General features: G+C 40.7%; 1 protein-coding gene across 1 annotated transcript in view; it reads right to left on the minus strand.

Annotated features, from left to right (window-relative positions):
- The window catches only part of SYNJ1 (synaptojanin 1), a 1805713-nt gene that overhangs the window by 956291 nt on the left and 821498 nt on the right, over positions 1 to 27924 (minus strand). Inside the window, exon 12 of the mRNA XM_069636346.1 lies at positions 27242 to 27407. Within this exon, the coding sequence (XP_069492447.1) occupies positions 27242 to 27407 (166 nt within the window). The remainder of the gene's footprint in view (positions 1 to 27241; positions 27408 to 27924) is intronic.

The following is a 27924-nucleotide window of genomic DNA, read 5'->3' on the forward strand; positions in this document are numbered from 1 at the left end:
CAAGCCTCTGAGCTTTTCGGTGAGACTCTCACCACTGCGCTAGCCAAAGCACCTAATGCGGAAATATTTATCGGAGGTGACTTCAATGCACTATGCACTGATGATAACTATAATAGGAACGTCAGTTCCCCCTATCTGCAAGCCTCACTTAATAAAGGAGACAAGTGGATTAGGCTTCTTAAAGATTGGAACATATTTCTTGTTTTAAATTCTGCACTGCATTGTCAATTTACATGGAAACGAGGAAATAGTCAATCATGGATCGATCACATGTTTGCATCCAAAGAGCTTTCAGGCAGATTAGCGCCAGTTAAATCTTTGAAAATAGTGTTTGGGGATCATGCTGTGATTTCTTCTGCTATAGTAAACTACTTTGCACGCTGCGTACCCTTGACTCACTTAGGTCTTATTCAATGTGATAGACCTACGTTGTCTATTAACTGGTCTCGTTCCACATGTTGGAGGTTTACGGCTCTGATAAACAGAGACCTTTGGAAAACTCATACTGTTAACAATATTGATAATGCAATAATTTCAAATTGGAACGGTAAGACAATAGCGGCGCACCTTGCAAAGTTGTCTACGGACGATTCCTCGAAGGAAAGGAGAGAAGGGAGTGTTTTGTATTGTCATGCCACTGCTGAACTAAAAATAAAGAAAACTCGTGAGCTACGTAAAATAACGAATTCCAGGCTCACTATGACTCAGTGAATATCGCTTCGAGAAAAAAAAAATATTGTGGCATTACAAAAAGAACCTTAAAGAGCTACGTATGTTAAAAAAAATTCAACAAAATCAACGAATGGTTAACCTATTATGTAACAGGAAAAACAAAGATATTTGGAAAACGATAAGATCTTTTGAAAAAGAGACTCCTCGAGGTTTCGAATCTTGCATAGACAGCACAGCATGGTACTCGTTTTTTCTTAAAAAATTTGCTTTACCTGTTGAATTTATGGAGTATGATGATGCACCTGCGTCGCAATTAATTCCTGATAGTTGTCCTTGGAACAAGAACGACATTTGTGCCGCAATTTATAGGTTAAAAAGCTCCAAATGTCCTGGGCCGGATGGCCTTCCACCTTGCCTAATTAAAGACGACCCACTGTTCTGGGCTAATATCTTTTATGGCACCTATCAGGAGATATTTCGAACCAAGGCAATTCCAAGCTCATGGCTTACGTCTATCATTATTCCGATACACAAAAAGGGTAGTATTTCAGATCCCAATAACTTCAGACCAGTAGCAATCATTGATGTAGCGGCTAAAATCTTTGCTGCTTTAATTCTTGTAGAGCTTGAAAGTTTTGTTGCTATAAATAGTATTCTGAGTCCCTCGCAAGTTGGCTTCCGTAAAGGGATGGGAACACCGCTTAATGCGTGTATTTTGGCGCATATTATTGCCCATGCTACTAGTCCTAACAACACGCCTGTATTTGTGGCATCGATAGACTTAAAAGCAGCGTTTGACTGTGTAATACGAGGAAAGTTATGGGAAAAACTTCATAGAGCTAAGATACCACAATATCTCATTATATTGATAGAAATGCTGCATTATCAAACAAATTTTAAAGTAAGATTAGATCGGTTGGGTTCCCTTACAGAGAAAATACCTTCACGAATAGGGGTTAAACAAGGCTGTAACCTTGCAGCAATGTTATTCAATCTTTATCTGGCCGGAATCGACGAAATTTGGGACAAGGAGAAATCTTTTCTGATTCGCATAGGAGCACTGACCATATCATGGTTGGCATATGCAGACGATATTTTGCTTTTTGACCGCACACAGGCTGGATTGCAACATAAATTAGAAAACTTTTTGAGCTATTGCAGAGCTAATAATTTGAGGGTAAATCCCCAAAATCCAATATAATAGTACTTGCGAATAGGAAAAAAATCTGTCCTTTTTCATGGAGATTTGATGATGACTTGATTAAGACAGTTATGGAACTTCCTTATCTTGGCCTCATTTTGACAAAGAATATGTTGTTTCGAAAAATCAAGGAAATACTTACTATAAAGGCGACTACTCTAAAATATCAAATGAAAGTGCTCCGAAATAAGATCTGCAAATTCTCATTAATTCCTCTCTTAGAATTTTATCTAAAAAAAGTAGAGGCAATATTACTCTACGGAGTGGAATTATATCTTAGTGACTTGGGCCCACTTTTTGACCAACTACAGGGGCAGATGTGGAAATACACTCTTGATCTGCCCCCATCCATGCCTAACGCGATTGTTATACATGAATTAGGCCTGAATTCTCTATCCGCTAAATACAATTGGAGATTACTAGTGAACTTTGCGAAAATGTTATACCCGCCAAAAAATTCACTATATTTAGATCTTCATACTATGATGTTGAACAAGAATCCTCTCTCCATAGTTCAATACAAAAAAACGTATGATAGGAATTATGGAAAGGATTAATTTAACAGGTGATGATTTGGAGCTCTTTCAGGAAAAGAGTAAAAAAAAACTGTATCAAACTGATTGGGCGGATATTTGCACAAAAATAGCTAATTACTCCTCTTATTTAGAATACAACAAATTCGTGCATAAACAAACACCTCGCATGACGTATCTAAATCTATGCCCTTGTCCCAAGGTGTGTCAAACTTTTATGTTGTTTAGGTTCGACTTGCTACACACACGGGTTAGACAGAAGCATTGGTTCAAGAAAGATGTAGCTGATATATGTATAATCTGTCGCTTTTGTAAGCAGACGCCCGAATCCCTTAAACATCTGTTTCTGTATTGCACTTACTTCGAAAAGGCATGCTGTAGAATGATAAAATCATTTGTGGAGGCAAATACTATTGAATCGAGGGAATGGATCTGGACTAGTAGTATGTGGGGGGCGACAAATGCCTCGATAATTCGAACTACACGCTTAGTAAAGACCATTGAGTTAGAGCTGCTGATGGGTAATTAGTTTCATACTTGATGGACAATTACTGTTGCTGAAGTGTTTATACGCCTGGATCAGGATGTTTTAGCTTCGATATAACGGCCCAAGCTACTTAGGGGGCGACAAACGGCAAGACCGTGGATCTTGTCTCTGACGATTTTTGTAATTATATCTTTATGCTGACTGTCATGGAGCTATAAATGTAACACGCACTTGTAGCTGTTCTTTTTACCTTATATAATATATGAATTTATATGTAAGTTCTTTTTATACTCAGAAATGTAATTAGTCATGATTTGTAAAGGTCTTGATGTTTCTTTTTTTTTTTTATTTTACATCTCGACTCAAAACAAATAAAACTTTTTAAAAAAAATAAAAAAAAATAAAAAAAAAATATGAAGTTTTGGGAGAAGCTGCCGCTGGCGATGATGGGACGGGGGGCGATGCTCAAAATGGTGGGCCTGCCTAGGCTGTTACATTTCTTCAGTAATATACCATACTTGATACCCAAAAAGTTTTTTGTCAAACTGAACAGCATGTGTAGGGACTTCCTATGGCACGGCACTCGCAATAGGGTGGCGCTATGGAAGCTAAAGAACTTCCATGATAGAGGGGGCATTAAGCTGCCGAACTTTGAGGCCTATTATGTAGCTAGTCAGTTGCAATATGTAACCAAATGGCTCTCTGATGAAGAAACTCCTGAATGTAGGCTGTTTGGGCAGGACTGCACCCCGTTTTACCTAAAAGAGATTATCTGGGGTTCCTAGACTTGAAATGAAAGAACGCCCGGGTATGCTGTTGCTTGGGTGGAAGATGTGGCACAGAGTATGCCAACTGATGGAGAGCCCGTGCCCGTGTTCCCCACAGGTGCTGCTGGTTGCCCTGGTTAGGGGAGACAACTAGCTCAGGATGATAATCAGGACCTATTGGGAGTCGGTTGGGCTGGCCACATTGGGAGACATATGGCAAGAAGGGGCTATTAAAGATTTCGAAGACCTGGGAGAAGAGACAGGCTTGCATGGAGGCCAATATGTCACGTATCTTAGGCTAGTGCAGACTATTCGCAAAACCTGGCCAGAGACTGTACTGGCGGAAGAGCCAGACGTTCTAATGGGAACAATATATGACATATCGGAGGGAGGGCACGAGATCTCTAGACTATATGATATGGTGATGACCCGGGTGGGGAAGGATTTGACTCATCTGAGGCTGGACTGGGAAGCGGAGGTGGGGGCACAGATGACCGATGGAATGTGGGAACGTGCTATAGGATACCACAAGAAAGTGTCCAGAAATGCTAGATTGCAGCAGATACAGTTATACATAACGCATAGAGCCTATGTGACCCCGAAGAGAATATCTAAGTTTGCAAACGCAGGAAGACAAGCATGCCCAAAATGCGATGAGGAAGACGCTGATATGACACACATGTTCTGGTCTTGCCCAGTGATTGAAGCTTTTTGGGGGGAAGTGGCACGGAAACTAGCGGATAAAGGGGTCCCGCTCAACATAGATACGGCCTGGGCCTGCCTGTTGGGAGGGTTTCCCAGACCACGGTACACTAAACACCTTGGGAAACTGAGGGACCTGGCATATGTACTTGCTAAAAGAAGGATAGCTATGGGCTGGAAGCAATGCCACAAGCCACGGGTAGAGGTATGGTGGCGGGACTTGCAAAAATGGGCGGAGGCTGAAATGGTGGTGTGGCAGGAGGCATGTAGCAATTGCGGGGAAGAAGATGTAGGTAACCTGATGGCTTGGAGAATGTTAATAACAGGACTGTTTGGCACAGTAGTGGATCCTGCAGCTTCGGAAGGAAGCGATACCCAGCCACACGCAGCGGATACAGCTCTTGAGGGGGGGGGGATTTGGGGAGCAGTAATGAGCGTTAATTGATATTCACGAGTTTATTGTAAATAATGCTGCAAGTTTGGTTTGTATTGTTTAATTTTCAAAATCATTTTTTTTTTAAAATGCCTTTGCAAGCTTTGCCATAGACAACGGCCTCATTATTAATACCAGGAAAACACAATTTCTGGCACTTACAAGGAAAGGAAGAAAACACACATTCACCACCTGGAACATTGAAGGCATAACTATTAAGAATAGCTCCAGTTTAATATATCTGGGGTTCCTTTTTGGAGCCCACAAAGGTGTAAAAGGTGGTTTGGACATCCTGATGCAAAATGCAGCCCAATTGCAGTATCAGATAGTGAAAATTGACCGGAGGTTTGGCAGATTCTCTATAAAACCGGCCCTTAAGTTCTTTGAAGGGAAAATTGTACCAAGATTAATCTATGGTCTTGATTTGCAAAATGATGCAATCTTCAAATCATTAGACAGTATAGAGGGCAGGATATGGGGGAAGATCCTTGGCGTACCGAACACGGTTCCTGTGGTGGCCAACAGGTTTGAACTTGGGACCGTCTCACTAAGGGCCCGGGTAGAGTGGCGGTTGCTGATGCTCTTCTCAAAATGAGTGGCTCTGATTGTGGATTCGTTGTATCAGACTCTTGGTGCAACCCTAAATAAAAGAAGTGAGCTTCAATGTCATGCCAACTACCCGGCTCTACTAGGGTAGAGATGTGAAACAATATTGGTAAGAATTGGTTCTGATCTGGAGACTCTTATTAACACCCCTATGAAAACAAAAAAGGACCTTTTTGATACTGACTGGGCATAGACTACTGATGTACTCCACTCCTGTGCATCTATGCAGAATTTGACCCAGGAGCATAAACGCTGAGGATCTCTCTCTAACATCCTCTCTCAATTTCCTAACCACTACAATAGGGGGCTATTATTTAGGTTGCGTTGGAACTTGCTACCGAACAAAGAAATTTTGCTGAGGAGAGGGCTTATTATGGAGGTAGAGAGTGACTACAGATTCTGTAAATCTAAGCTGCAAACCATAAAGCACTTACTGCTCGATTGTGAAGCATTAACAGCTCGTAGGTCTTCATTTATGAGGTTTATACTAAAATATCAAGCAGGCTGCTGGGAGGATTCAATCTGGAAACGCTGCCTCAATATCCAGAATGTACATGAAGGTCTAGCCCTTGCTGGCTTCATAACAAGTCTGAATTTGCTGTAAGGTCTGGTGACTATAATGTATGCCGAATTGCTAGCTTGATTTACTGGTTAAGAAAAGGGGTTGACCGTAGGTCTTGGGAAAGAAGATGGTTTTCCTTTTTTTCCTTTTACCTTTTTTTAAATGCACGTCATCAAATGAAATTTCTTTTATAGATGCAACTTGTAAATAATGAATTCTTGTTTATGATTTTATCACTATAGAAACATTTTTTACTTAAGTAATGCATTCGTATGTATGAGAATTGTTAAGGTTTAATTTAAACCAAATACAATAAAACATTTTTTAAAACATTTAAATAAATTCAAAAACTTGTTTTATCCTCACAGTAACCCCACACCGTTTATTCATGTGGAGAAATCAATGAAGGATTGCCACAATGTCTACACAGACAATGTAAAGTAAGAAAGGATTAACACTGCAGTCCCTTAATAAAATGCCTCCCCTTTTCTCGCTTGCCAAGTGGTGTGTTGCATCATGATCTCAATTTAGAAGCCACATCTGGAGATCGGATCAGGAGTGGTCTGGGTTATGCGATTCGTGTGCCCTCTCTCTCTCTCTCTCTCTCTCTCTCTCTCTCTCTCTCCTCAACAAAGAGAGCAGATGCTCATCCAGCAAATCACAAAGTATTTTATACATATGTTCATACTCCTGGTTTGAGGCAACTCACGGATAACTAAATCACTAACAGTTCGGTGTGAATACTCATTCATTTTTTGCCCACTACTGCTTTAAGCATGCTCGATTTTTTTAAATTAATGTAGCAGAACATTGGACAAGTCTTCTTAAGGGACAAATGTCCTGCTCCTGCTTATTGTGTTGCCTTTTAAGGTTGGCAGGAATATACCCCAACTTTCTAGTCAATAGTTAAGCAATGGGTTCAGTGAACACACGCCTCCCATCCCCACAATTAAGTCTGCACCTGCTTTTCACAGACTTCTATTTTCAAAGGAGAACCACTTTTTGAAAAAGGCAAATATGAAATCAGAGTGTTTGGTACTAGAGGAGTCTGTTACTTCAAGGGCCACCCAGTTGCTCTCCGTACAGCTTATGTGAAGAGATCCTTGGCTGAGTCCAGAAGTAGCTACTATACCTTTCCACTGTATTAAATACTGGCTAGCTTGGTTTTACTTCTATGTTATCAACTGTGAGCCTCAGTTGCTTTTGCCACATTGCCATGGCTTCACCAATACCACTCCTCTGCCCCGCCGTCACACAGATGCTCTTTTTACCATTCAACATAAAGTGGCCCTCCCACAGCATGTGCAATAGTAAACCTACTTCTGGCTTTATTCCCACAGACTAAGATAAGAAGGTAACTCATCCTCCACAGTAGTAGGCATCTATATGGGGTTCTTCCACACAAAATCAGTTTGCGCCTGGAACTGCTAGACTGCATTTTTCTCTTGCAGTGTCTACTAACCACACATGCATTGTCTCGGACCCAGCTGTACCTCATGCATGCCCAGCACCAGGCTCTCCAGTCTGTACACAGCAGATACACTTAGGGGGCAGTCAATCTGCATGCCTCCACACCCACCATTTCTTGCAACCCACCAGCACAAAGACATGTGATGAACCTCTCAGCCCTTCAGCCTTTTGTACACTGACACAGTATGATTTAGTACAGTGAATCTGACTATCACAGGCCTGTTTATGAAAGGGTGTTTGTAAAAGGGCCAAACACTCTTACAGTTCCGTGTAGATGACTTATAGCAGAATCCTGAGAAAAATATCAGAGGTCGCAGATTGGTAAGTATCATAGGAGCAGATATTTCACACCGAACGGTCAAGAATAAGATTATAGATGAATATTGCTTTTACATGATTTATTTCCTCAATGCCCAGAAGTGGAATTCAATGTCTTGTTGATCCAGACCATTGTACAGTTTTACATGATGTTGTATACGGTTTTGTGTTTACTTCTGCCACTTGGATGGAACTGCACAGAGCAGATGGAACTGCTCCCATATATCTGTATCTGTATCCCACTATATATACGTTATATATCTGTATCCCTGTATATATATATTTATCACCGTATATACCTGTATCGACCCCTGTCACTATCAATCCGTATGTCGCTATGTATGTCCCCACTGTCCTGTCCACGTGCCTTGTCTCGCGCGCTTCTACAGATAGGGTTTACACTTTTCAGGCCAAATTTGATGACTCATACATTAAATCGAAGGATAATACACCCAACACTTCAGCAGGTAGTTCTGATGTCGATTCAGATGAAGAGGATATCACTGCTGCAACACCAAGTACAGACAACCCTATATCTAAAGAACAGGGAACAAGTTCTTTAAAACAAATCAAACGTTACAGAAAAGGGTCCTGAAAACAAGGGGACAAGTGGGTCCCGTTTCAAGTTTTACGTACCCCAAATACAGCAACATGGAATACAGATATAGGGGAGTAAGGGGGAGGGGAAACAGGAGGAAATCAAGACGCAAACAGACAACGAACAGGAATTCTGACACGTTCAAGGAAACGAATGGGAATTTAACTGAAGAAAGTTAGGTTGTGAACCTTTCAGACAGGAACCTAACGGTATAAGAGGAACAGGTACTCAACAAAGGTTTATCCTTTGCACCTACTAAAGGTACTAATTATCCAGAATTTCAGACAGTTTATTTAAATTTACTCGTAAACTGAAGCTAAAGAAATACTGCGACACAGACTGAACAATTTCACCCTAAAATTGTAATGGATACACCGAGTATGTATTCCATTAGAGATATTGCAAATACACATTTACTTACTACTTTGGCTACTGACCCAGAAAAAACATGAAGTGAAACTTACCAAGATTTAGGTGTCCAGCAACAACAATTAGACATAGAGGAACTCAAACAGAAATCTAAATTTACACCACAACCTGCAATGAAAACATCATAGAAACATTTCATCAAGCAGTTATGAGTGATTTGTTTAACCATGTGGATAAATTAGCTAAGGGTTATAAACCCAGATTCAAGGATAACCTGACAAAAATGAATTTCGGGCACTTGATGATCTAGAACAAGCTATGGATCTGGTTATTCGTGAGGCTGACAAGGGTGGAAATATTGTCTTACTGAATACTAAAGGTTATCTAAGTATGGGACATAAGCATTTGGGAATACCAGGCTGCTATGACGTGTTACCCACCAATCCAACCAAATCAATCACACAGGAATTACTAATATTGATAGAGAGATGGTATAGTAGAGGATTTTTAACAGATAATGAAAGATCTTTTCTGACAATTAAGCACCCAGTCATGCCGGTAATGTATTTTCTGGCCAAAATTCATAAACATTTTGAAATATTACCGGATGTCCGACCTATATTTAGTGGAAATGGGTGGGTGACAGAAGGTTTATCGACCTATATTGACAACATATTGAAAGAGTTTGTGATTGAAATTCCCACATACATTAGAGATAGCACTCATGTGCTGCAAATGCTGTCCAGTACTGATTGGAAAGATGATTATGTTTTGGTAACCATGGACATTACTAGTCTCTATACATCAATAAGTCATGACTGGGCACTTAAAACTATTGACTATGTCTTTCAAGACTGTTCAGCTTCATTTTTACAACATGTTGAAATGCTGAAAGAATTTCTTAATTTCACTTTGAAAAATAATGTGTTTCTATTTCATGGAAAGTATTTTTCCCATGTTAAGGGTGTGGCGATGGGAGCTAAATTTGCTCCGTCGCTAGCCAATTTATTCATGTCATTTTATGAACAAACTTACGCGATGGATAATGACCAATTTAAGAATAATGTGGTGATGTGGAAGCGCTTTATAGATGATGTTTTCATGATTTGGAAAGGTTCCGCCATTGATCTTTGTGAATTTGTAAAATATCTCAATAACAATAATTTTGGGATTACACTGACTGAACACCACAGTACACATTGTATGAATTTTCTTGATCTCACCATCTACATAGACCAAGGACACAGATACGAAAACATTCCGCAAGGCAACTGAGGTGAATTCCATGCTGCACGCGCAATGTTGTCATAGAAAATCCACCATTGCGAATATACCAACTGGGGAATTTTATCGAGCACGCCGTAACTGCAGTAATGAACAATCCTATATTGTGGAATGCAAATTATTGGGGAAACGATTCAGTATGAGAGGTTATGATATTCCATCTATTTCTAAAGCACAAAAACGTGTGAACAATACACCAAGGGAAGATATGCTTAAGAGCATTAGTAATAATAACTCCAAGCCACATTTCAGGAGGAATATTGATATTGTAACTAGATATACCCGAGATGCAAATGTGCTATATAAGATTTGTCCAAACATTGGGGAATATTACGTCTAGATCGAGATATTTCACCTTTTCTTAGTGAAAGACCGTCTTTTGTTTTCACTAGAGCGCCTACTATCAAGAATAAGCTATGTCCCTCCCTGATACCTAACAAGCTTTCTAGGGGTACAGATTTGTTGAACTCCATTAAAGGCTTCTTTAAATGTGGAACCTGTAGTATGTGCAAATTTGCACATGCTGATAGTCAGGAATTCGTAAGCCAACAGGGCATCAAAATGGTTATTGATGAATTTATCAATTGTTGCACTAAATATGTGGTATACGCAATACAATGTGTGTGCAAAAAGATATATGTTGGTAGCCCTATTAGAGAACACATTACCAATTTGAATAAACAAGACCGGTTACTTCCCTTAAGGACACATTGGCAGAAGTACCATCAAATGAATAATGTACAAGACTTAAGATTCATTGGTCTAAAAAAGGTCCAGTTGGGTGCCACGGGAGGTGACCTAGAACTTAAACTCAGACAAACTGAAGCAAAATATATTTGCAATTTACAGTGTATTCATTCTGGATTAAATTCCGATCATGAGATGCACGTATTTCTTTGAAGAATGAGACCTATTATATGGCTGAACTACAGACTGTACAATGTCCTTACACATGGGTGATGTGGTGTATACCTAAGGAACAATTTAACCATCTCTTTTAAATTGCTATTTGTATCAATATTTATGGGTCAGTTGACTCCCGTCACTATTGGTTGTTTTAATCCAGTCAAGTTACTCAGCTTTGAACTAATAGACATTAGGTCTGTTCACATCAGAATTATTAGTTCACTGTTTATTGATTATTAGGCTACCTTGCAAATTTACAGGTGGGAGAACTAAACAATATGCCCCTCCTCTACTTTTTAAATTTATTTTACTTGAGCTCCAAATATTTGGCATCCTTAGCGATAACATATGACTTTTATGTGCAAGACCGAAATGCATTTAGTACACATAATTGTATTTTCTTAATTATTATTGCCCCGTGTCTATTGTGCATGGGTGACACTGCATGATATAAGTATTCTTATTCGTATTGTTTACAATATTGAATTGTTGCATTTCATCTGGTTAGAAGAGTTTACATCTTGTTCCTAATGTGGTAGTTTAGCAGTATAGCCGGTCAAGTGGCACAGCGAGTAGAGCGCTCGCTTTGACATCCGTGCAGAGCTTGCTAACGTAGGTTCGAATCCCGGCGGGGCCAAACTCAGCCTCTCATCCTTCCGAGGTCGATAAATGAGCACCAGACACCGTGGGTAATAATAAGCAGCGCTCAGATACGTGAGGGTTCGTAGCGCTATATAAGTGCCAAATTATTATTATTTATTCCCCTTTATGTGCTAATCAGTATGGGTGGAAATATCTGCAATTAATTAATACCATTTAATCGCACTTCGTTGCTTCCCTCACACAAGGAATGAGGAGCGCATGCGCGTGACATCACACGTTACATGTGACGTCACATGCTTTGTTTACATCATTTAAATACTCAGAAAATGGCGCCGCGTCTAAACGAGGAGCTTGAACGTGGTATCTAACCGGTTTATATATTTGTTTTTAATCAGGTGAGATCACATACTTAAATAGGCTAATATCGAGTGACTGGGCTATTGTGTACATTTCACTGATTTGAATCATTATATTTAACAGGTATTCAAACCTTTTATATGGGCCAGTTTCGTTAATATTTGGAACTATTCATTTTGGTGACTATTCATGAGAAAGCTAGATAAGACGAATTCTAACTATTCTATTACGGAATTTGAAATATTTAAGGATTTTTACACACTTTATGTCATAATTGTCCTCACTTTCAGAACAACTCAAGAGTTAACGGCATCCATGCCATTTGAGTTTGCAGACTGGATTTACCAGACACCAGATCTTTATTGTTCCGCTTGGGAACTAAAAAAATATTTTTTTGGTGATCTACTTTCCACCTTTTGAGCCCACTTATGGGGTCTGGCTTTGAATTGAGCACCATCTTTCTAGATCAATTGTAGTCCACCTGGGGAGGGTGGACATCAACTGCCTTTGCTATAAGCACTACTAGTTATTCGTTATAAAAATGTTTACACAGATTTCTTACTTGCATATCACAAACTCATTTCATATCATTTCATGGACGACCAGGGTGTAGGAACAGGTTCTGTGGCACACACCTATCACCCATCTGTCTTAGGACTTCCACTTTTGGCTAAAGACTATTGAGCAGAATAACCTTGTGGGTCTATGCATGAGCCTTATTATAGGAGACTATTCGTAATAATGAATTTAATTTGAACTTGTACCAATGACTAATTAATGTATCCCTTCTCCTCTTTACTCCCCCTTCTTCTACATAAAAGAATAACGACTGGGTATGTAATAATAATTTTTGGTTTATGTAATAATGTCTATATCAACTCTGTATTTTTCTGTTTTTTTAATACATTTGCATGTTTTATTTAACTCTATTGTTATTTATTTAATGTTGATATATCACAGCCTTGAGAAAGACCGTCTGGTCGAAATACGTGTTGGCTGTAGTAATTTTGGACTTTGTAATAAACTTCACAACCAGCAATAATTGATATGGAAATCTTGGATTCGATATATTAGAAATGTATTGCTTATAATTCTTGGATTTATGCGCAACTTAACAATACACCTTTTCTTGATGTTGTATATGGTTTGTGTTTACTTTTGCCACTTGGATGGATATGGACAGAGCGGAGGGAACTGCTCCCATATATCTGTATCCCACTATATACGCTATATATCTGTATCACCGTATATACCTGTATCGACCCATGTCACTATCTATCCATATGTCGCTATGTATGTCCCCACCATCCTGTCCATGTGCCTTGTCTCGTGCGCTTCTACAGATAACCACCATATCACACTGCTACGCTTACTCTCTACTATACACCAACACTCAACTAGAACACAGCTATACCCCTGATAATTCGGCCTGGCTGTTCACTTACGAATACGACCCCATGAACCCCTCATCACCCTAATAAAACGCAGCTAGACTGCACACATCCACCGATATCCTCATCACCACACCCATCGCTAGAAGGCAGCTTCCATTCAACAACTACACCAGCTGCACACATATCCAGTGCACCCATGCACCATACAACACTTTCTTCTCTACTGACTTGAACAACGGTTCCGGAGGGCGGTCAACCTACCAGTGATTTGAGGTCATACCAATGACATATAAGGCACTATACAAAAAGCCAAGTAACATAACATAACTTCTAAAAAGACACCTTGCCTAGGGGAGCCAAGGCAGCATGTATGCAATGCGACTGGGTGTCACAGAGAATACAATGGCACCAAGTTCAAAGATGTATTTAAGTAAAATAAAGTTGTCAGATCTGGGTCAGTGTTTTCTTCCTTTAAATAATAGAAAAGTTATTTTGGGTTCTCCTTTTTCTCTTTTGTTACTTTGTCTTTGTTTTTACTCTGTTTCTCAGATTATATTATTCCACAAGAGAACCTCAGGTTCGGGTCAATTTCTGAGATCTAATTGTTTCCCTAATTGCAAAAGTTTCAATTAATTCTTTCTCTTTCCTTGCACCTGGTAATTGTATGGGTTTGAACTCAGTTTACCAGGATGCAACAATACAAAGTATTTCTTTCTGGCACTGGAATATTTCCCCCTTTCACAATGCAGCCTTTCAATGTATCCCGTTTTGTTTTCAGTAGGCTTTGAATTGAAGTCTTTCCCCCCCAGAGTGCAGAGTTTGATTGCTCTCCTTGTACTGCATGCACTCTACTAGAGTACAGGGTTTCAATGTTCGTTATCTCATCTGTGACGCTTTGAAATTAGTCTTTAGTTCCTAAAATTCAGAATCTTAATCACTTTGCTTCTTATACTAGAGTCTATCTGCAGCAGAGTTCAGTCTTTCCAAGCTGTGTCAGTTATTTTTAGTACTCTATGGGACTCTCTCACATCCTCCTAAGAGGCCACAATCTCAAGAGTCCTTCTCTTATTTCCAGAACCATTTGTAATTTTGCTCAGTCTTCCATAATGCATTGTGTCAATTACTTTTCTTCCTTTTTGCCACTCATCTGCATTGAAGTAGTTGGGCTCACATTATCGTTGAGCACTCCTTCTGAAGTCTCATTTACACGTGCTAGGCTGATGTTCATGAAAATTCAGAATGGACAAATGACAGCATTTTAAAAAAAAATGTTTTAATAAATGTGGGGAGACCCCTGCCCCCCTATCTACTGCTTAGCGTGACTATTTCCCCACCCCACCCCACCCCTATATTTATTCTTTAATGTCCCCACAATTGGAAAAATAATGGCTAAAAGATTAAGTCATTTTTCCACTCGAAATATTTCTGGCAGATATTTCTGCGGATACCGTGTTAGGCTTGTAGGCATCCTATCTGGCTCCATTGTCTTCCACGCACGACCCCCGGTTCATTTGCTTTTTACTTTCAGTTCAATAGCCTCTTTCAATCATCTTGGATTCATGGGTCTTCTCTCAGTCTCTGACATCTCTGTCTTGCGTCTCCAGGTCACTGGAATCATGAGCTCTGTTCTCTCAGCCTCAACAATATCTGTATCGGGCTCATCTCTGTTGGATCTCTGGAGCCTGTGACCCCCCTTACACATGCTGCAGTCTCCCCTCTGCGTCTGGAATTTACACTAATCCACTAATTTACGTTCTCAATTAATGACTCAGTGTCAGATATCTACCAGCGGTTCCGCTGGCAGTTCTTTTGCACATATTGCTTCAGCCTCTGGCTTTTCGACCACTGGCCACCATTCAGCTGTCACACACGGGATTCACTGTGGGATCATACTTCCAACTCCACCAACTTCCACGTGGTCCTTCTGTATACCTACTTATATGCAGTGCTGCAGGTTTCTTGGCAAAAAAAAAGGATTTTTTTTTCTCCAGGTGGTTGTCTTTCTTTCTCCAGGACAGCTTCACACTCCAATTCCCTCAGGAGCACTTTGCCACAACAGTTGCTGAAAGAGTCAATCCCCTGCATCCTGCACATACAAGGATTTGACTAACCCCTCTAAAGCCTTTGACAGTGAAACAGAAGAAGCTCAATTGCATCCGGTTACAGGAATGAATGCAAGGGGAGATCCTGACTGAAATTACTTGGTATAGAGAAGGAGAAGAAATTGTAAATTCACTTTAACTGCCTACAATAAAAAAAAAACAGCTACTAGAAAGGACATTAGGTCATGGTATAAGAGTTATCTTACCATCAATATTAAAGTTACCCAACCAAACAAGTGCATAAGAGGAAGGTGAACCTCGGTTTTACCAGAATTCTCTGGAACTCTATTCTCCCTTTCTTGTATCTTATTCATAATCAGCTAACATGTCCTAGAGCCATAAGTACTAGTTATTATACTCCCTAGGAGTTTAGTGATTGCTCCTTGTCCAGATTTCCGAAGTTTTCATCGCCAAGGTACCATGAGGTGACTGTGTGCCTAACAAAGTCTATACCCATTTACATGCTAACTGGTTAGCATCCAAGTACTAAATACAGTGAGATAATTTTGTAAAGTAAACATTACTCACTGTAGTTAACACTGTACACCCAATCCGCAGTTCCACTGTCTTTATACATTGGGCATGGTGCCCACAAGAAATGATAGGACATTAGAACACTACTGTGCAACATAACATTCAACACGATGGCTGCATGCACAGAACACACACAAGCATGACGCAGACACAAGAGGTACAAGTTTCAAAACCTTTATTAAATTTGTGGGCTTTGGAAAAACTGCTACTTTGCCCTATATCTATGATGGGAGTAGTCTCTACCATCAAATAATAAAAGAAACAGTCCTAGTCAGTCTATGTCAAATCAAAAAGGAATATACTCAAAAAAGTAATGCCTATCTCTCATTCAAAAAGTGTGAAAAGGGAAGGGTAATGTGTATGCAGAGGCAAAAAGGAAAAAGATGACTGAGTCAACTCTCCTCCCCACGTTGGACAGCACGGAGTAAGGCGGCCCCTGTAGACAGGATGACACTCTGGCTCAGGTTATCCAAAAAAGGCAGTTCAAAACGTCAGTCGAGGCCCGCTTGGCCTTCCACGTTAAAGTCAATTAAGTTCACAAAAATGTTCTTTCACGATTCAACAAAATTCACGTAGGTCTCCCTCTGTCGGGCTCGGACCTCTCAAGGCATCAATAGTTCATGTAGGTCTCCCTATGTTGGGCTCAGACCTCTCAAGGAAAGTACCTGATTCAACATAGATCTCCCTCGGTCGGGTTTGGACCTTGCAAACACAGCACTTGCAGGGCCTCCCTTCCCCAAGCTTTATTCATATTCAACAAAAGCACCTTGAAAGGTCTCCCTCAGTCAGGCTCAGACCTTTCACTGATGTTGAAGACTTTCTAATGTGTGAGGCTTTTCCACAAACCTCCACAGGACCACTTCATCTTCCACTTTAGAATTTCCTTATGATATTTGCCCCAGTGTCTCTTGGTCTGGGTAGTTCATAAAGTTCAAAGAAGTCTTTCTCTTAAAGCAATCACCTTTTAACTTCGCCTTTCCTTTCGTCTGGGTTAATCTTGACCATCGTGTATTTCAAAGTTCATTCACTTTGTTTCTTTATAAGAAACATCAAACATTTCACGGAGACCTTTGAATGGGCTGTTTCCTTTTCGCCGGACCACTCCGCTACTCTGTATTACTGTCCTTACAGTTACCATTGACTACAAGTTTGCTTTCATTTGCATCTCATTAGCATGCGCGCAACCTTCAATTGTGAGATACATGTTGCGGCTTAAATCTTTCCTTGACACAAACCGGCCTTTCATGTCTTTCGCTAAATCACCAGTTGTGTGCATTCTTTTCTGCTCTCTGCGGCTTTGATTTATGAGTCAAGGTTAATACCATAGACTTGTTCTCGCCTCCCCAGCACTGCCGTTCACCCGGAGGGTCGCTGGCTTCCTTAAAACACAATGCAGGCTTCTTGTCTGGGTTCTGGCCTTCTCTGTTTATCTCTCACAGTTCCCCGGAGGCAACATCATCTTGCAACATCATCTTGCAGGAATGTTCAGGGTTTCCCAGCCCCTCACTCTGGTCCCTAGATCGGCCATCCTGTTCCACTGGGTTCGCCTTCGCCCCAGAAGATCTGCTCCTTTTCGTGTTCCACCTTGCTCTGTGTGTCTCCATGTTCTGCCTTTTATCCATGTGGGGGGAGCTAATGGGCATCAGATGTATGTGATTAAGGTCAAGTGCCTAACTTTGCCTGACCTTATTAACGGGACATGTCCAATGGGATATGTAAGGGTTAGCCTCTTTTCACTCATTCCTCCTCTTCCTTGGCCCAGTGTTCGTGCAGAAAAGGTGCAGGGGGGGGATGGGAAGTTGGGATGTCAGAGAAACCTATAAAATAGGATGGGGTATGGGTATGGAAAGGGGGGATACCGCACCTCACCATCACCCCCACTCCTCAAAGATCCCTCACCCAGGTGATCCTCCAGACACCCCCAGTGTCTGGATCCAAAGGCGATGACTGTGCCCTGGCCACCTGAGAGTGAGATCCCCCAGGGACTAGCAAGTGAGACACCCTTTTGTTTCTCACAGTTGGAATCGGTTGATTTCTTTAATGTTTGACGGAACAACTCAACAAGAAAGTCAAGTTCAAAAACATCTGGGGAGCTCTGATGCCCTTTGTAAAAACAAAGCCCTGTTATATCTTTCATTCTGGTAAGTGTAGATTTGTATTCCTTCCTGACAAATGTGAGCTTCTACGTCAACACCTTTGCGAATACCCTCAGATCTGTACTGAAACTGCAAGTGAACTCCTTGTAACCTAAGTATAGGCTGCCCACTGAATAACTGATACATTTGAGGCGTGGGCCCCACTTTGATATTTGAAGCTGTGTATCTTATGGATGGACTGTGCAAAGCTATTATATGAAAAATAGTCCATAGGCGCCCCTATGCGAAAACGAACATGGCCCATTGACCTATTCTTTGGGAAGGTACCCGCTTGAGAGTCTGCAGCCACACTTAAGCTCACTGTACCTATCACAGATGGGAAATAGCCATTTGCATATCAGTCTTTGTCCCGCCCATATGGGCAGTCCAGCACCAAAATTACAATACGATTTATGACAGTGTCCACAATTATATGGATTGTGAAGCAGTATTGAGTAAAGGCCCGGGTCATGATATTCATTTTTGGATCTCCTACTTCAGACTGGAGGAAAGAGGTTGAGATAGAGGTGGTGAACATTGAGAAGATTGGAGGGGGAAGTAGACCGATTCTAGATCTCAATTATTTTCTCATAGGCAGGACGTAAATATTGGCACAAAAGGCAATAAGGCTGCAAAGTAAGGCACATTTATAGCAGTATACAGGACCAGCACCATTGACGTTTGAGTCTGAGATGTAAATCACAGGTACTGATTGAATTAGCTGTGGCTGTGAATACAAAGGGGAAGGCACAGGTGTTGGAGGAATTACTTACTTCATAATGCCTTTGAAGTAATCTCTCAATGCCATTCCAAAGCCATCATGAATGTATGAAAACATTCAAAGATTAACTCTGTGGTTAAGCCCGTGGCAGAGGAATTGGTATCGTGGGTACAGATAGAAACAGTTAAACAAGAGGGCTGCCTTTGTGGTGCATCACAAACTCTCGTAGATGGTTCAACATGATGTAGGAATATGTTTCTAATGGCACATGTTGACTAGTCCCTAATAAACATTGTGCTGTTTTGTTACATCCTTAATGTGAAATCATTTTCTTGTGCATGTTTTCTGTCATATAAGATATTGACTGTCTTTACATCACCTTGTCATAACAGTATTGTAACAGACGCTGCCTGATCCTAACTTGGGGTGTGGTGTACTGAGGGAGGATCACCATGGAGGAGACAAGGCCCAGTGTGGTGAGGAGATCCTGTGGAATGAGACACAGTATTTATCCTTAAAAGGGGAGAAACTTTAAAAGCAGCCAAAACATGTAATGCATATTGTCGCTGTGGTGTATCTGAAACACATATAGGCACAGCTAATATAATGTCTTTAAAAACCCAATGGAAAGAAAGACCATTTGATACCCCTACGGATAAAAAGCTCCCTTGCTCCCAAATGTGTAGTGAAAGGGAATCTATAAAAGGTTGACTTAAATAAACTGCCTTCCTCTTTAACAGTGATGACTTGTCATCCTTAAATACATTTAAGGGAAATAAGTCTACCCTTAAAATTAATAAATTAACAAGAAAATATGTCAGCAGTAGTCAGGCAATTAAACCTGATATCCCACACCTGAAGGAAGCTGAGAGGCTTAAAAGGCCACCTCAGGTGCAGGTCATTAGTTGGAGATGGAACTGTGGCTGGAGTGCTTGCAGCAGTAGCTCAAGCAGAAAGAGCATGGTTTTGGCAATCCAGGCAGAAGTGGGATAACCAAAGGGATGCCAGGACTTTGAACCAGCAGATTTCAACTGCCTGTCCTGCACGGGTTCTGTTCTGCCAAACTATGAAGTGCAGAGGTTGCCCATCGGAAGGTGTGAAGGAAAGCTGTTTTCCCCTATGTGAACCTAATTGCAGAGATTGCGCAGCAGGAAGCTTGTTGAAAACATCTAAAAAGAATGGCCATGTGTGCTTGATAAAGATGCTAAGAGGAAGGGTGACCTCTGAATCTATATTAAAGCAGTTAAACTCATCTGACAATAAAAGCTAAGTGTCTGAACATTATCATTACAAGTTATGAGAGCAAGGATTTCCCACGCCATGAGTGAACAAAGTGTTTCTTGAATTAGGAGTGAAACCAGGCTTTCCCAAAGCCAGAAAATGGTGCAAGCATTGTCATAAGCATAACAGAACACCAGTATTGCTCAGGCCAAGAGTGTGTAAGCATTACCTGAAGCCAAGATAGACTGGCAATAAAGCTTCTGGGTAAATTATCCTGACTGGCAGAATAAAAAGAGGTAAAGGCAAGGTTGGGGAAAGAGAAGCTTGCTGCTTGTAATTATTCTTTGGAAGTGGACACAACATATATTGCCAAAGCCAATAGGAAGAAGAAAGAAGTGTATCCTAAGGGCATGTGGGTTGTCATTGTTGCAGATAGACAAGAGTGCCTTGCTTACTTGAAGGTGTTGAAGTACCATAAAGTGAATCTTGTCAGAAGTTACTTGAAGCCTGAAAGTTGCTTAGATGAAAGTAGACGTGCTGTGAAGTCATCCTGATAAAGATGCAACTGTATTTCTAATATTATAAAGAAAGACTTACCAAGTGTTGAAACAAAAGCTATGTGTCATTAATATTACCAGCAGTTGTATTTTTTTCATCTAACAAGGAACTGTGGTATCTCTTCTGGGACAATTAGAAGTTGTGGCAAAGCACCTTAGCTGGGAATAACACTGATGCTATTTGATGACGTGAACAGTCTTTATTCCAGCAAGTTGAGAAGTTTTTCTGTAGTTTGAACTTTGTTTAAGAAAACTACCCTTTGACCCCTTGAAGGAACCAAGAACTGATTTGAAACTTTATTGAAAACCCGGATTTCCTCGTTTCTTTTTGTTGAACAATGGAACTGAATTTACCTTGAAACCTGGGAAAGGGGAGTTCACCCAGGCTACCAAGAAGGACTGTGAATATCATGTTGATGTTATTGTGAATTGCCATATATTTCTTTATGTATTTGATGTTTAAGTGCGAGGGTCAGATATCCTGTGTTAAAGTGTCTTCCTTTAGTTTTGATAGGCAGGGAAATCCTCGTCAGAGTAGGGATAGTGAGGCATTTGATGAGACTTATTTAATATATAAACCTGCATGTATGTTTATTCGGCTGTACAAATCACTGTTGAACCCACGTCTACCAAATTGTGCATGGATTCCTCTTTTGTCTGGGCGAAGATGGTAGTCTATGTTTGGATGCAAAAATCTTGTATGTAAAAATAAAATGCGGGTGTGCATGCGTCCGGCTATACAAATCCACACTGTTGAACCCACTGCTACCAAATTTTGCATGGATTCCTCATTTGTCTTGGGCAAGATTGTAGTCTAGGGTTGGATGCAAAGAATGCACTCAGTAGACACCCTCATTTACTGATACTCACTACAGTAGGTGCTAGAAGGAGGCAACATTTGGAAAAGTGTCTGAAGCAAAATGGTCGATGTGTTAGTTATTCCTTTGAAATGTATTACTACTGTATACAGTTCGAAAGTGTTTATTGAAGCATTTTTCAAGGGGACTCCACATATGGGAAATGGCAAGGTTATAGTTTACTAAAGTACATTCACAAGAAGACAGCACAATCAATCAATCTTTCTTGGACAAATGTGCTGAAGCCATTGAGTGACTGAAACATGCCACACAAAAAACAAACATCACTTGGAAAAGCTCCATCTGAGTCGAAGCGAAAATCAATATCAAGAGCTTCTGAAACACAACAACAAACAGCAGCATGACTTGCCGACCAAAGGACAAGAGCAACTTTCTCCAAGGCAAACGAGATGCCAGAGCAAACTTAAACAAAAGTTGCTGACAAGAGGACAAAAGACACATCCTCCAGGGCACATGAGACACCACTCGATAAGGACACAGGCAACGCCAGGTACCCCAGCTAGTACTTTGATATAATGGCAATGTTTGAGAAAACATATAAAAGTTGTCCGCCTCATATTTATGACCCCTCGCGCTACCTACAGTACTTTGGGACAACTCCAGATGATAAAAAGTGGCTAGCAATGAGTCTCTGGTCTTCTGAAAAAGAAGCTAGATCATTGACCAGTAGCTCACAACAAGGATCATGTGAGTGGACAAAATCTGTGAGCACAGTGTGTAGAAAATGTGTCCTTCAACAGAAGAAAAAAACAATTAAAGAGGGGGATTTACAAGATAAACAGGAGGTGTGAAGGTCTGCAGCACTACTCGTAGTGTCCCGCATCAGGAACATATTTCACTGAAAAAAATAATATTGAGTTACTTACCTCCTGCAAAGGAGTAACCAGCAACACAGAAACATGTGACTAACACATTAATGAGTACTTCTTACTAAGCACATTTTCATTTTTATACTACAGCTGTTTTTATGAAAGCCACTTTCGAACGGCAACATTTAGGACACTTAGGTTCTTGGTGTGTCAAGGCCAAGCTGAAGGGAGTGCAGTGTCAGGTTCCACTACATAGTATACATTCAGCTGCACACTAAGTAACTACAGCAGGAATGAAAACCTGATGCTGTGATTTAACAATGTAGAACTATTTTGGTTGTGCACTACTTTGATGTCACAACAGTGAACACGTTTTAGATTTAATGGTTATATCTAATAATTTTCTATGGAAATAAGCAGCCTGGCACTGCACAGAAGACCTTGCTCCTTCCTATACGATGCCCATTGGGGAGTGTGACGATCCTTCAGATAGCGTCACTTCTCCCCAAAGGGGAGCACCTTTCCATGATTTTAGGGAGGTGAGGCTGCTAACCAATTGTCCCCCTAAGGGTGGTATGATGCGGCAGGTCCTCATGGAGAGGAACTCCCCTCCAGGGGATAAGGACTCAAGTGGGAGACATAGCCCCTTTAACTCGCAACCCTGAAGGCTGATGTTAATGCACAATTCTTCTACACATAAGATCAAGTCGGAAAATATTTGTTGATGTAATATGTCAAACCACCCTGATGTAATAGGTACAGGGACATAGAAGAGCCTGAGAACGCTACAATCGAGCAGGAGAAATGCTCGACCAGCTGCTGTCGATTGGATTGACGTTACGCTGGGGCCAACCCTGCTATTCAAACTGAACAGCAAAGGAGGACTAGGTTCTTTGTCGTCTTATGACCTGTCCAGCAATGGCCGTGCGGTTCTGGTATGCCGACAGCTATTGAGCGTCCAGATGACGAACCCAGTGAGCGCGGTGGGCGCATCGGAGCCTGTGAGGTCAAACTTGGGCTTTGAGAGACTGCAGCAAGGCACATCTGCAAAATTAAAGAGACGAACAGCGGGGCACCTGAGAAGCATCTTGCGAGTTGGTTGATAACCGGCGCAGTAGACCTAGAGAGACGGAAAGGTGGCGGTGCGACCTGCAGTGGGTGGACCATCCGGTCCGACAACGGAGCCGAGACCGCTTACCATAGCCTACAGCAGAGCTGCATAGGCGAATGTGCGGAGAGTACAAAGGACTGTGGTAGTGGCGTGACATGTCGTGGGTTGACTGATTGGTCTACCAACAGTGCTGAGACCACCAACAGTAATTGGCCACAGAGAAAGTGTGAAAGAAGAAGTTGAAGCAGAGAGAGAGTAGACCCGTGACCCTTGGCGAAGCCGGTGAAGAGTTCCCTGGGGAAGGTAGCGGAAACAAGTACAAGTCCAGGAGGGAGCAGGGAAGACTTGAATCATGAAGAAACAGATGAAGTAGTGAATCACTTTGTAGCATAATTCCCAGGGCAGTTCCACAAGTGTGTGGTGCTGGATAGTTGAGAGGGACTCAGGGAGCATATTCATCCCAGTGGAGGCGGGATAAAGAGTATAAAGAAAGCTAAATGTGTTGAAAACCATGAAGGAACATTGCGGAACCAGCTAGGAAAAGGGAGTAATTCGCCTAGGCCCACGAGGATCTTGTAGAACGGTTTGTTACGAAAAGCTTGGAACCTTAATGGAACTTTTAATTTGAGAAGACTTGCCGTCTTTCAGACAATTTGCATCCAGGAGAAGGGAGTCATTCTCCTGGGTTACGATCAGAATCAAACTTTATTATTGTTTATTGTAGTGACAAGGATAGCGTAGGAGCTTTTGGACTGGTACTGTGCCTTTTGATTTGGAATTTCACAGACTTCCTGACGAACCCCCAAGTTTCTTTATTTTAGTTAGGACAACCCAATTACAGTTCAGGACAGATAGGTTTATACATTTTTTTTAAATACAAGTCTATAACAATCACCATGGCACCACTTGGTCAGTCTCTTCATTCCTCGTCACCGCAGCAGTTATCAGCATGAATGATTGCCTAAAGTTTGCACAATGATCATTTGAAAGAGGAACATGGTCAATTAATTGAGTCACATAAACTACAATGATCCACTTCTCCTGTGAGTAACCCCTAGCTCCATCTTCCTTGGTACCCGCTGTAATATTGTGCAATGTGGTTGGGTCACATTTCAAGTTATGTGCTGCATGGAGTTTTAATTCTGGTGAAAAAATAACATGCGTGCACACAGTAAAATTAGTGCACTTTCAAAAAGGTGCATTGTGATGCTGGCAGCCTATATTTGATATTGGAATAGCGCTTCATACACATCAAGTATATTACTATTTTTTTTTTAATTTACTTTTTTTTCTTTATCATTTAGTCTGTAATTTTCTATACAGTTCCGGGAAATAAACCTTGTCCATGGTCAGTTCAGGGGGCTAGGTTCCGCTAAACAGTGTCTGCACTCGTTATCTGTCTAATCTTCTGAAATGCTAGTTCCATTAGTTTGACCATTGCGACGGTCCATCTAGTAGTTTCTCCTTAAATTAGTCTGTTCCAGAGTTCTTCTTCCAGTGCCATCCAGGGGTTTGCTATCAGTGGTAGGAGGGATACACTTCTGTTTTGTTTGGTTTTCGGACAGTGTATAACCATTACTATACAATATGAACACCCAAGACGGACATGAAAATTGCACTTAACAGTTTGGGCCAAGCATAGAGTTAACTTAGGCATGCTGTTTTATGAGATTAAACCGGTCTAATTGTATGAAACCTGGAACATGACCACAGAAACAGTAATATCCAAAGTCTGATGAGGATGGGCAGAGTTTAACAAATCTATGTCATAATAACAGTAATAAATAACTCAACAACAGCACTTGGGATCATACAAGCGATACAAACAGTTTCATCATAATATTGCATGCATGTCTACAGAATAAAATCCATGCTTTGTTAAAAGTAGTTTTGTTAGAAAAAAAATGAGGTTTGCAATCACTTTACATTTTTGTATACATTGTTATCATAAAAGGCACCACAAAACCTATGAATTCACTTTTATTCCTCTCAATGGCAGATTGTGCAGTCTTGTCAATATAGCCGATCTGGCCAGCAATTCAATTTGCACTTTCCAATTCTACGTTCTTCAAAAGAGAAGGTATGGTATACTACCTGGGCTAGTTCAGTGTACTAATTGTATCTAATGTTTTTGTATGCCTGATTAGATGGGTAAGATGCTCAATTAACTTCGTTTAAAAGCTGAACCTGTTAAAAAGGGTGATACCTCAATATAAGCCAAATCACATTCCTAGTTTCTTCTCCAGCTTGAAAAGAATTGCCACTATTCCTGTAAATATCAGTCAGTCAAAGGGGTGAGCCAATAAAGCTTGCTGACCTGACTGTACCAGGCTATTTCAGGTAAGTAGTTTCAAGAATGGAATGGATTGGAATTGAGCAGAATGAGCAAATCACTGTTTTCAGTCTGAATACCAGCAGGAGGAACTAGGTGCATAGCACACGCTGGCAAAGAAATGCTGTGCAGAGATGCACAAACAATGGGAAATAAGTAGCAGCAATAGAGGGAGCCTCGCCCTCCAAACAGGTAAATTGGGGGTGGGCGCAAGGTGAGGGTAACTTTCACAGGGACCTGAGAAGGTGGTGTGTGTTCAAGGCATTGGGGAGAAAGCCAAGTGGTTTGTTGTTAGCCCCTATAAGGAAGAAGAGCAGCCCTGTGTGCACCAGTGCCAAATAGACCGGCCAGTGTTCAGAGGAGGACTGGGTGGCAGCATCATGAAACAGGCTGGCGGAATGATAGGCTTCGAGTGTCACATGCATTGTTCTGCCGGCATTCATACCTAGGTCAGCTCAGACAATAACATGTTTTGCTAGGGGTCAGGAAAGAGTTAGCAGTTTCTGAAATGTCAGCCATAGAGGCATTTTATTTCTCATTGAATAGCTTAGGTTTGTGTTTTACTATTTAAGGTGCAATGCAATGTTGTCAGAATCATGTAGGTCTTGCTTCCATCGCACATTATTTGACCTGCTTGTTCATTTCTTATACACAGCCAGCCTATAATAGCTAAGTGCCCGAATCGTGTGGCAAACTGTCTAACCGTGTTGGGATAATTTAAAAACAGACCATGTCTGGTAATATTAACATAGGAAACATGAGTCGTTCAAGGCATGAAACATTATTTATGGATGGGCATAGGCAAAGTTGAAAGCCAACTGCATGTAAACTAGAAATTTCTCAAAGGTCTAATTGTGATTTACAAAACATTTAACAGTGAAAAAAATGAAAAAAAGGAAGTTTCTTTACCCTGGACAACAGGGCTACTACGTACAGAGCTTTGTACATTTGAGTTCCTTTGGATTGAAGTAGTGAGTTTAGACCAAATTAATAAAGATGTGCAATCTTCTTGAATTAAATAATTCCTTTTTTATCAAAATGTCCTATTTACTTTCTTCAACTTCCATATTTTTTATGATTTGATAGTAGGCTGAAGAAGACAGCCTTCGTCCTTCAACGGTTTTCAGTTCAAACCAATTAACCATCTTCAGGAGGACGAGAACGGTTATGATGGTCTTTTTCTATACAGTAACATTCATCTTGTTCAAATTCTCTAATTATATCATCACAAAAAGAATATATAGAAGTTGAAGAAATGTAGTAATTTTGATGAAATATGCACATGGTTACTGCAACACTGGTTAAAATTGAATGATTTAATTCAAGAAGAGGGAACAGCTTTGTTACTTTGTATTACACTAACTACTTATATTCATGTAAATCAAGACCATGTTTGGTCTTTGCAGTTCCATCCATCTTAAACTTTCAATAAGCAGACTGAGCAAGTTGTGCCCAGATTTATTTTATTGTATTACACTGGAGTCACTTTAGGTCTGTGCAGGTTATGAAGAATTAAGTTTCCTGATACCCCAGCACCACAATCTTTTCATAAATAACAGAAAACAAACAAAACACATACCATGTAAACTGCCGGTCCTTAACAGAGCCCGTGCTTTATCTGCTAAATCGCTATTTAGGGTGTTCCCCAATAGTAAAACATCAATAGCTTCCTGCTTGGAACTATCAAAAAAGTTACTTTGAATGGTTCTGGTCACAGAACGAGCCCCATCTTTCAGCTTTCCACCCTGTTAGAGAGGGATAGGTACAAGAATGTTTTAGGTGGAGTATTTCCATTAAAGATTTACAACATTGCTATTTTAACAATTTAACTTAACATTGTAACACAGAGGTAGCATAAAAGAGTCTACCTCTGAAATTGGTCTCCTTTGATGCCTTACTGCAGTCTGTTAGTTGGGTGCCTTCTGTATGTTCAGAGGAGGCCGTTATACAGTATTACTGAAAAAACATTACCAGATTTATGAGAAAAATATTTACCTGTTACAGCATGGATTCTCCAGGTCCGACTAAATCAGACGAATAAAACCCCTGACTACATACCCAAATCACACTATCGAAAACTAATAGGTTTGATGGTTTTAAAAACGTTCACATTTCTTTGGGGGTTGCAGGTGAACAAGTTACTTACCCATGGTAACGTTCTTTCAACTGGATGTTCCTCCCACGTATTCCTCATCTTTAGATAGCTTCAGTTCCAGCTTTAGCTGCTTCGGAAAAAAATTCAGCAGAGGGAGTTGTGCATCA

The sequence above is a fragment of the Ambystoma mexicanum genome, chromosome 7p, assembly GCF_040938575.1.
Source record: "Ambystoma mexicanum isolate Mex_15411 chromosome 7p, UKY_AmexF1_1, whole genome shotgun sequence".
NCBI lineage: Eukaryota > Metazoa > Chordata > Amphibia > Caudata > Ambystomatidae > Ambystoma > Ambystoma mexicanum.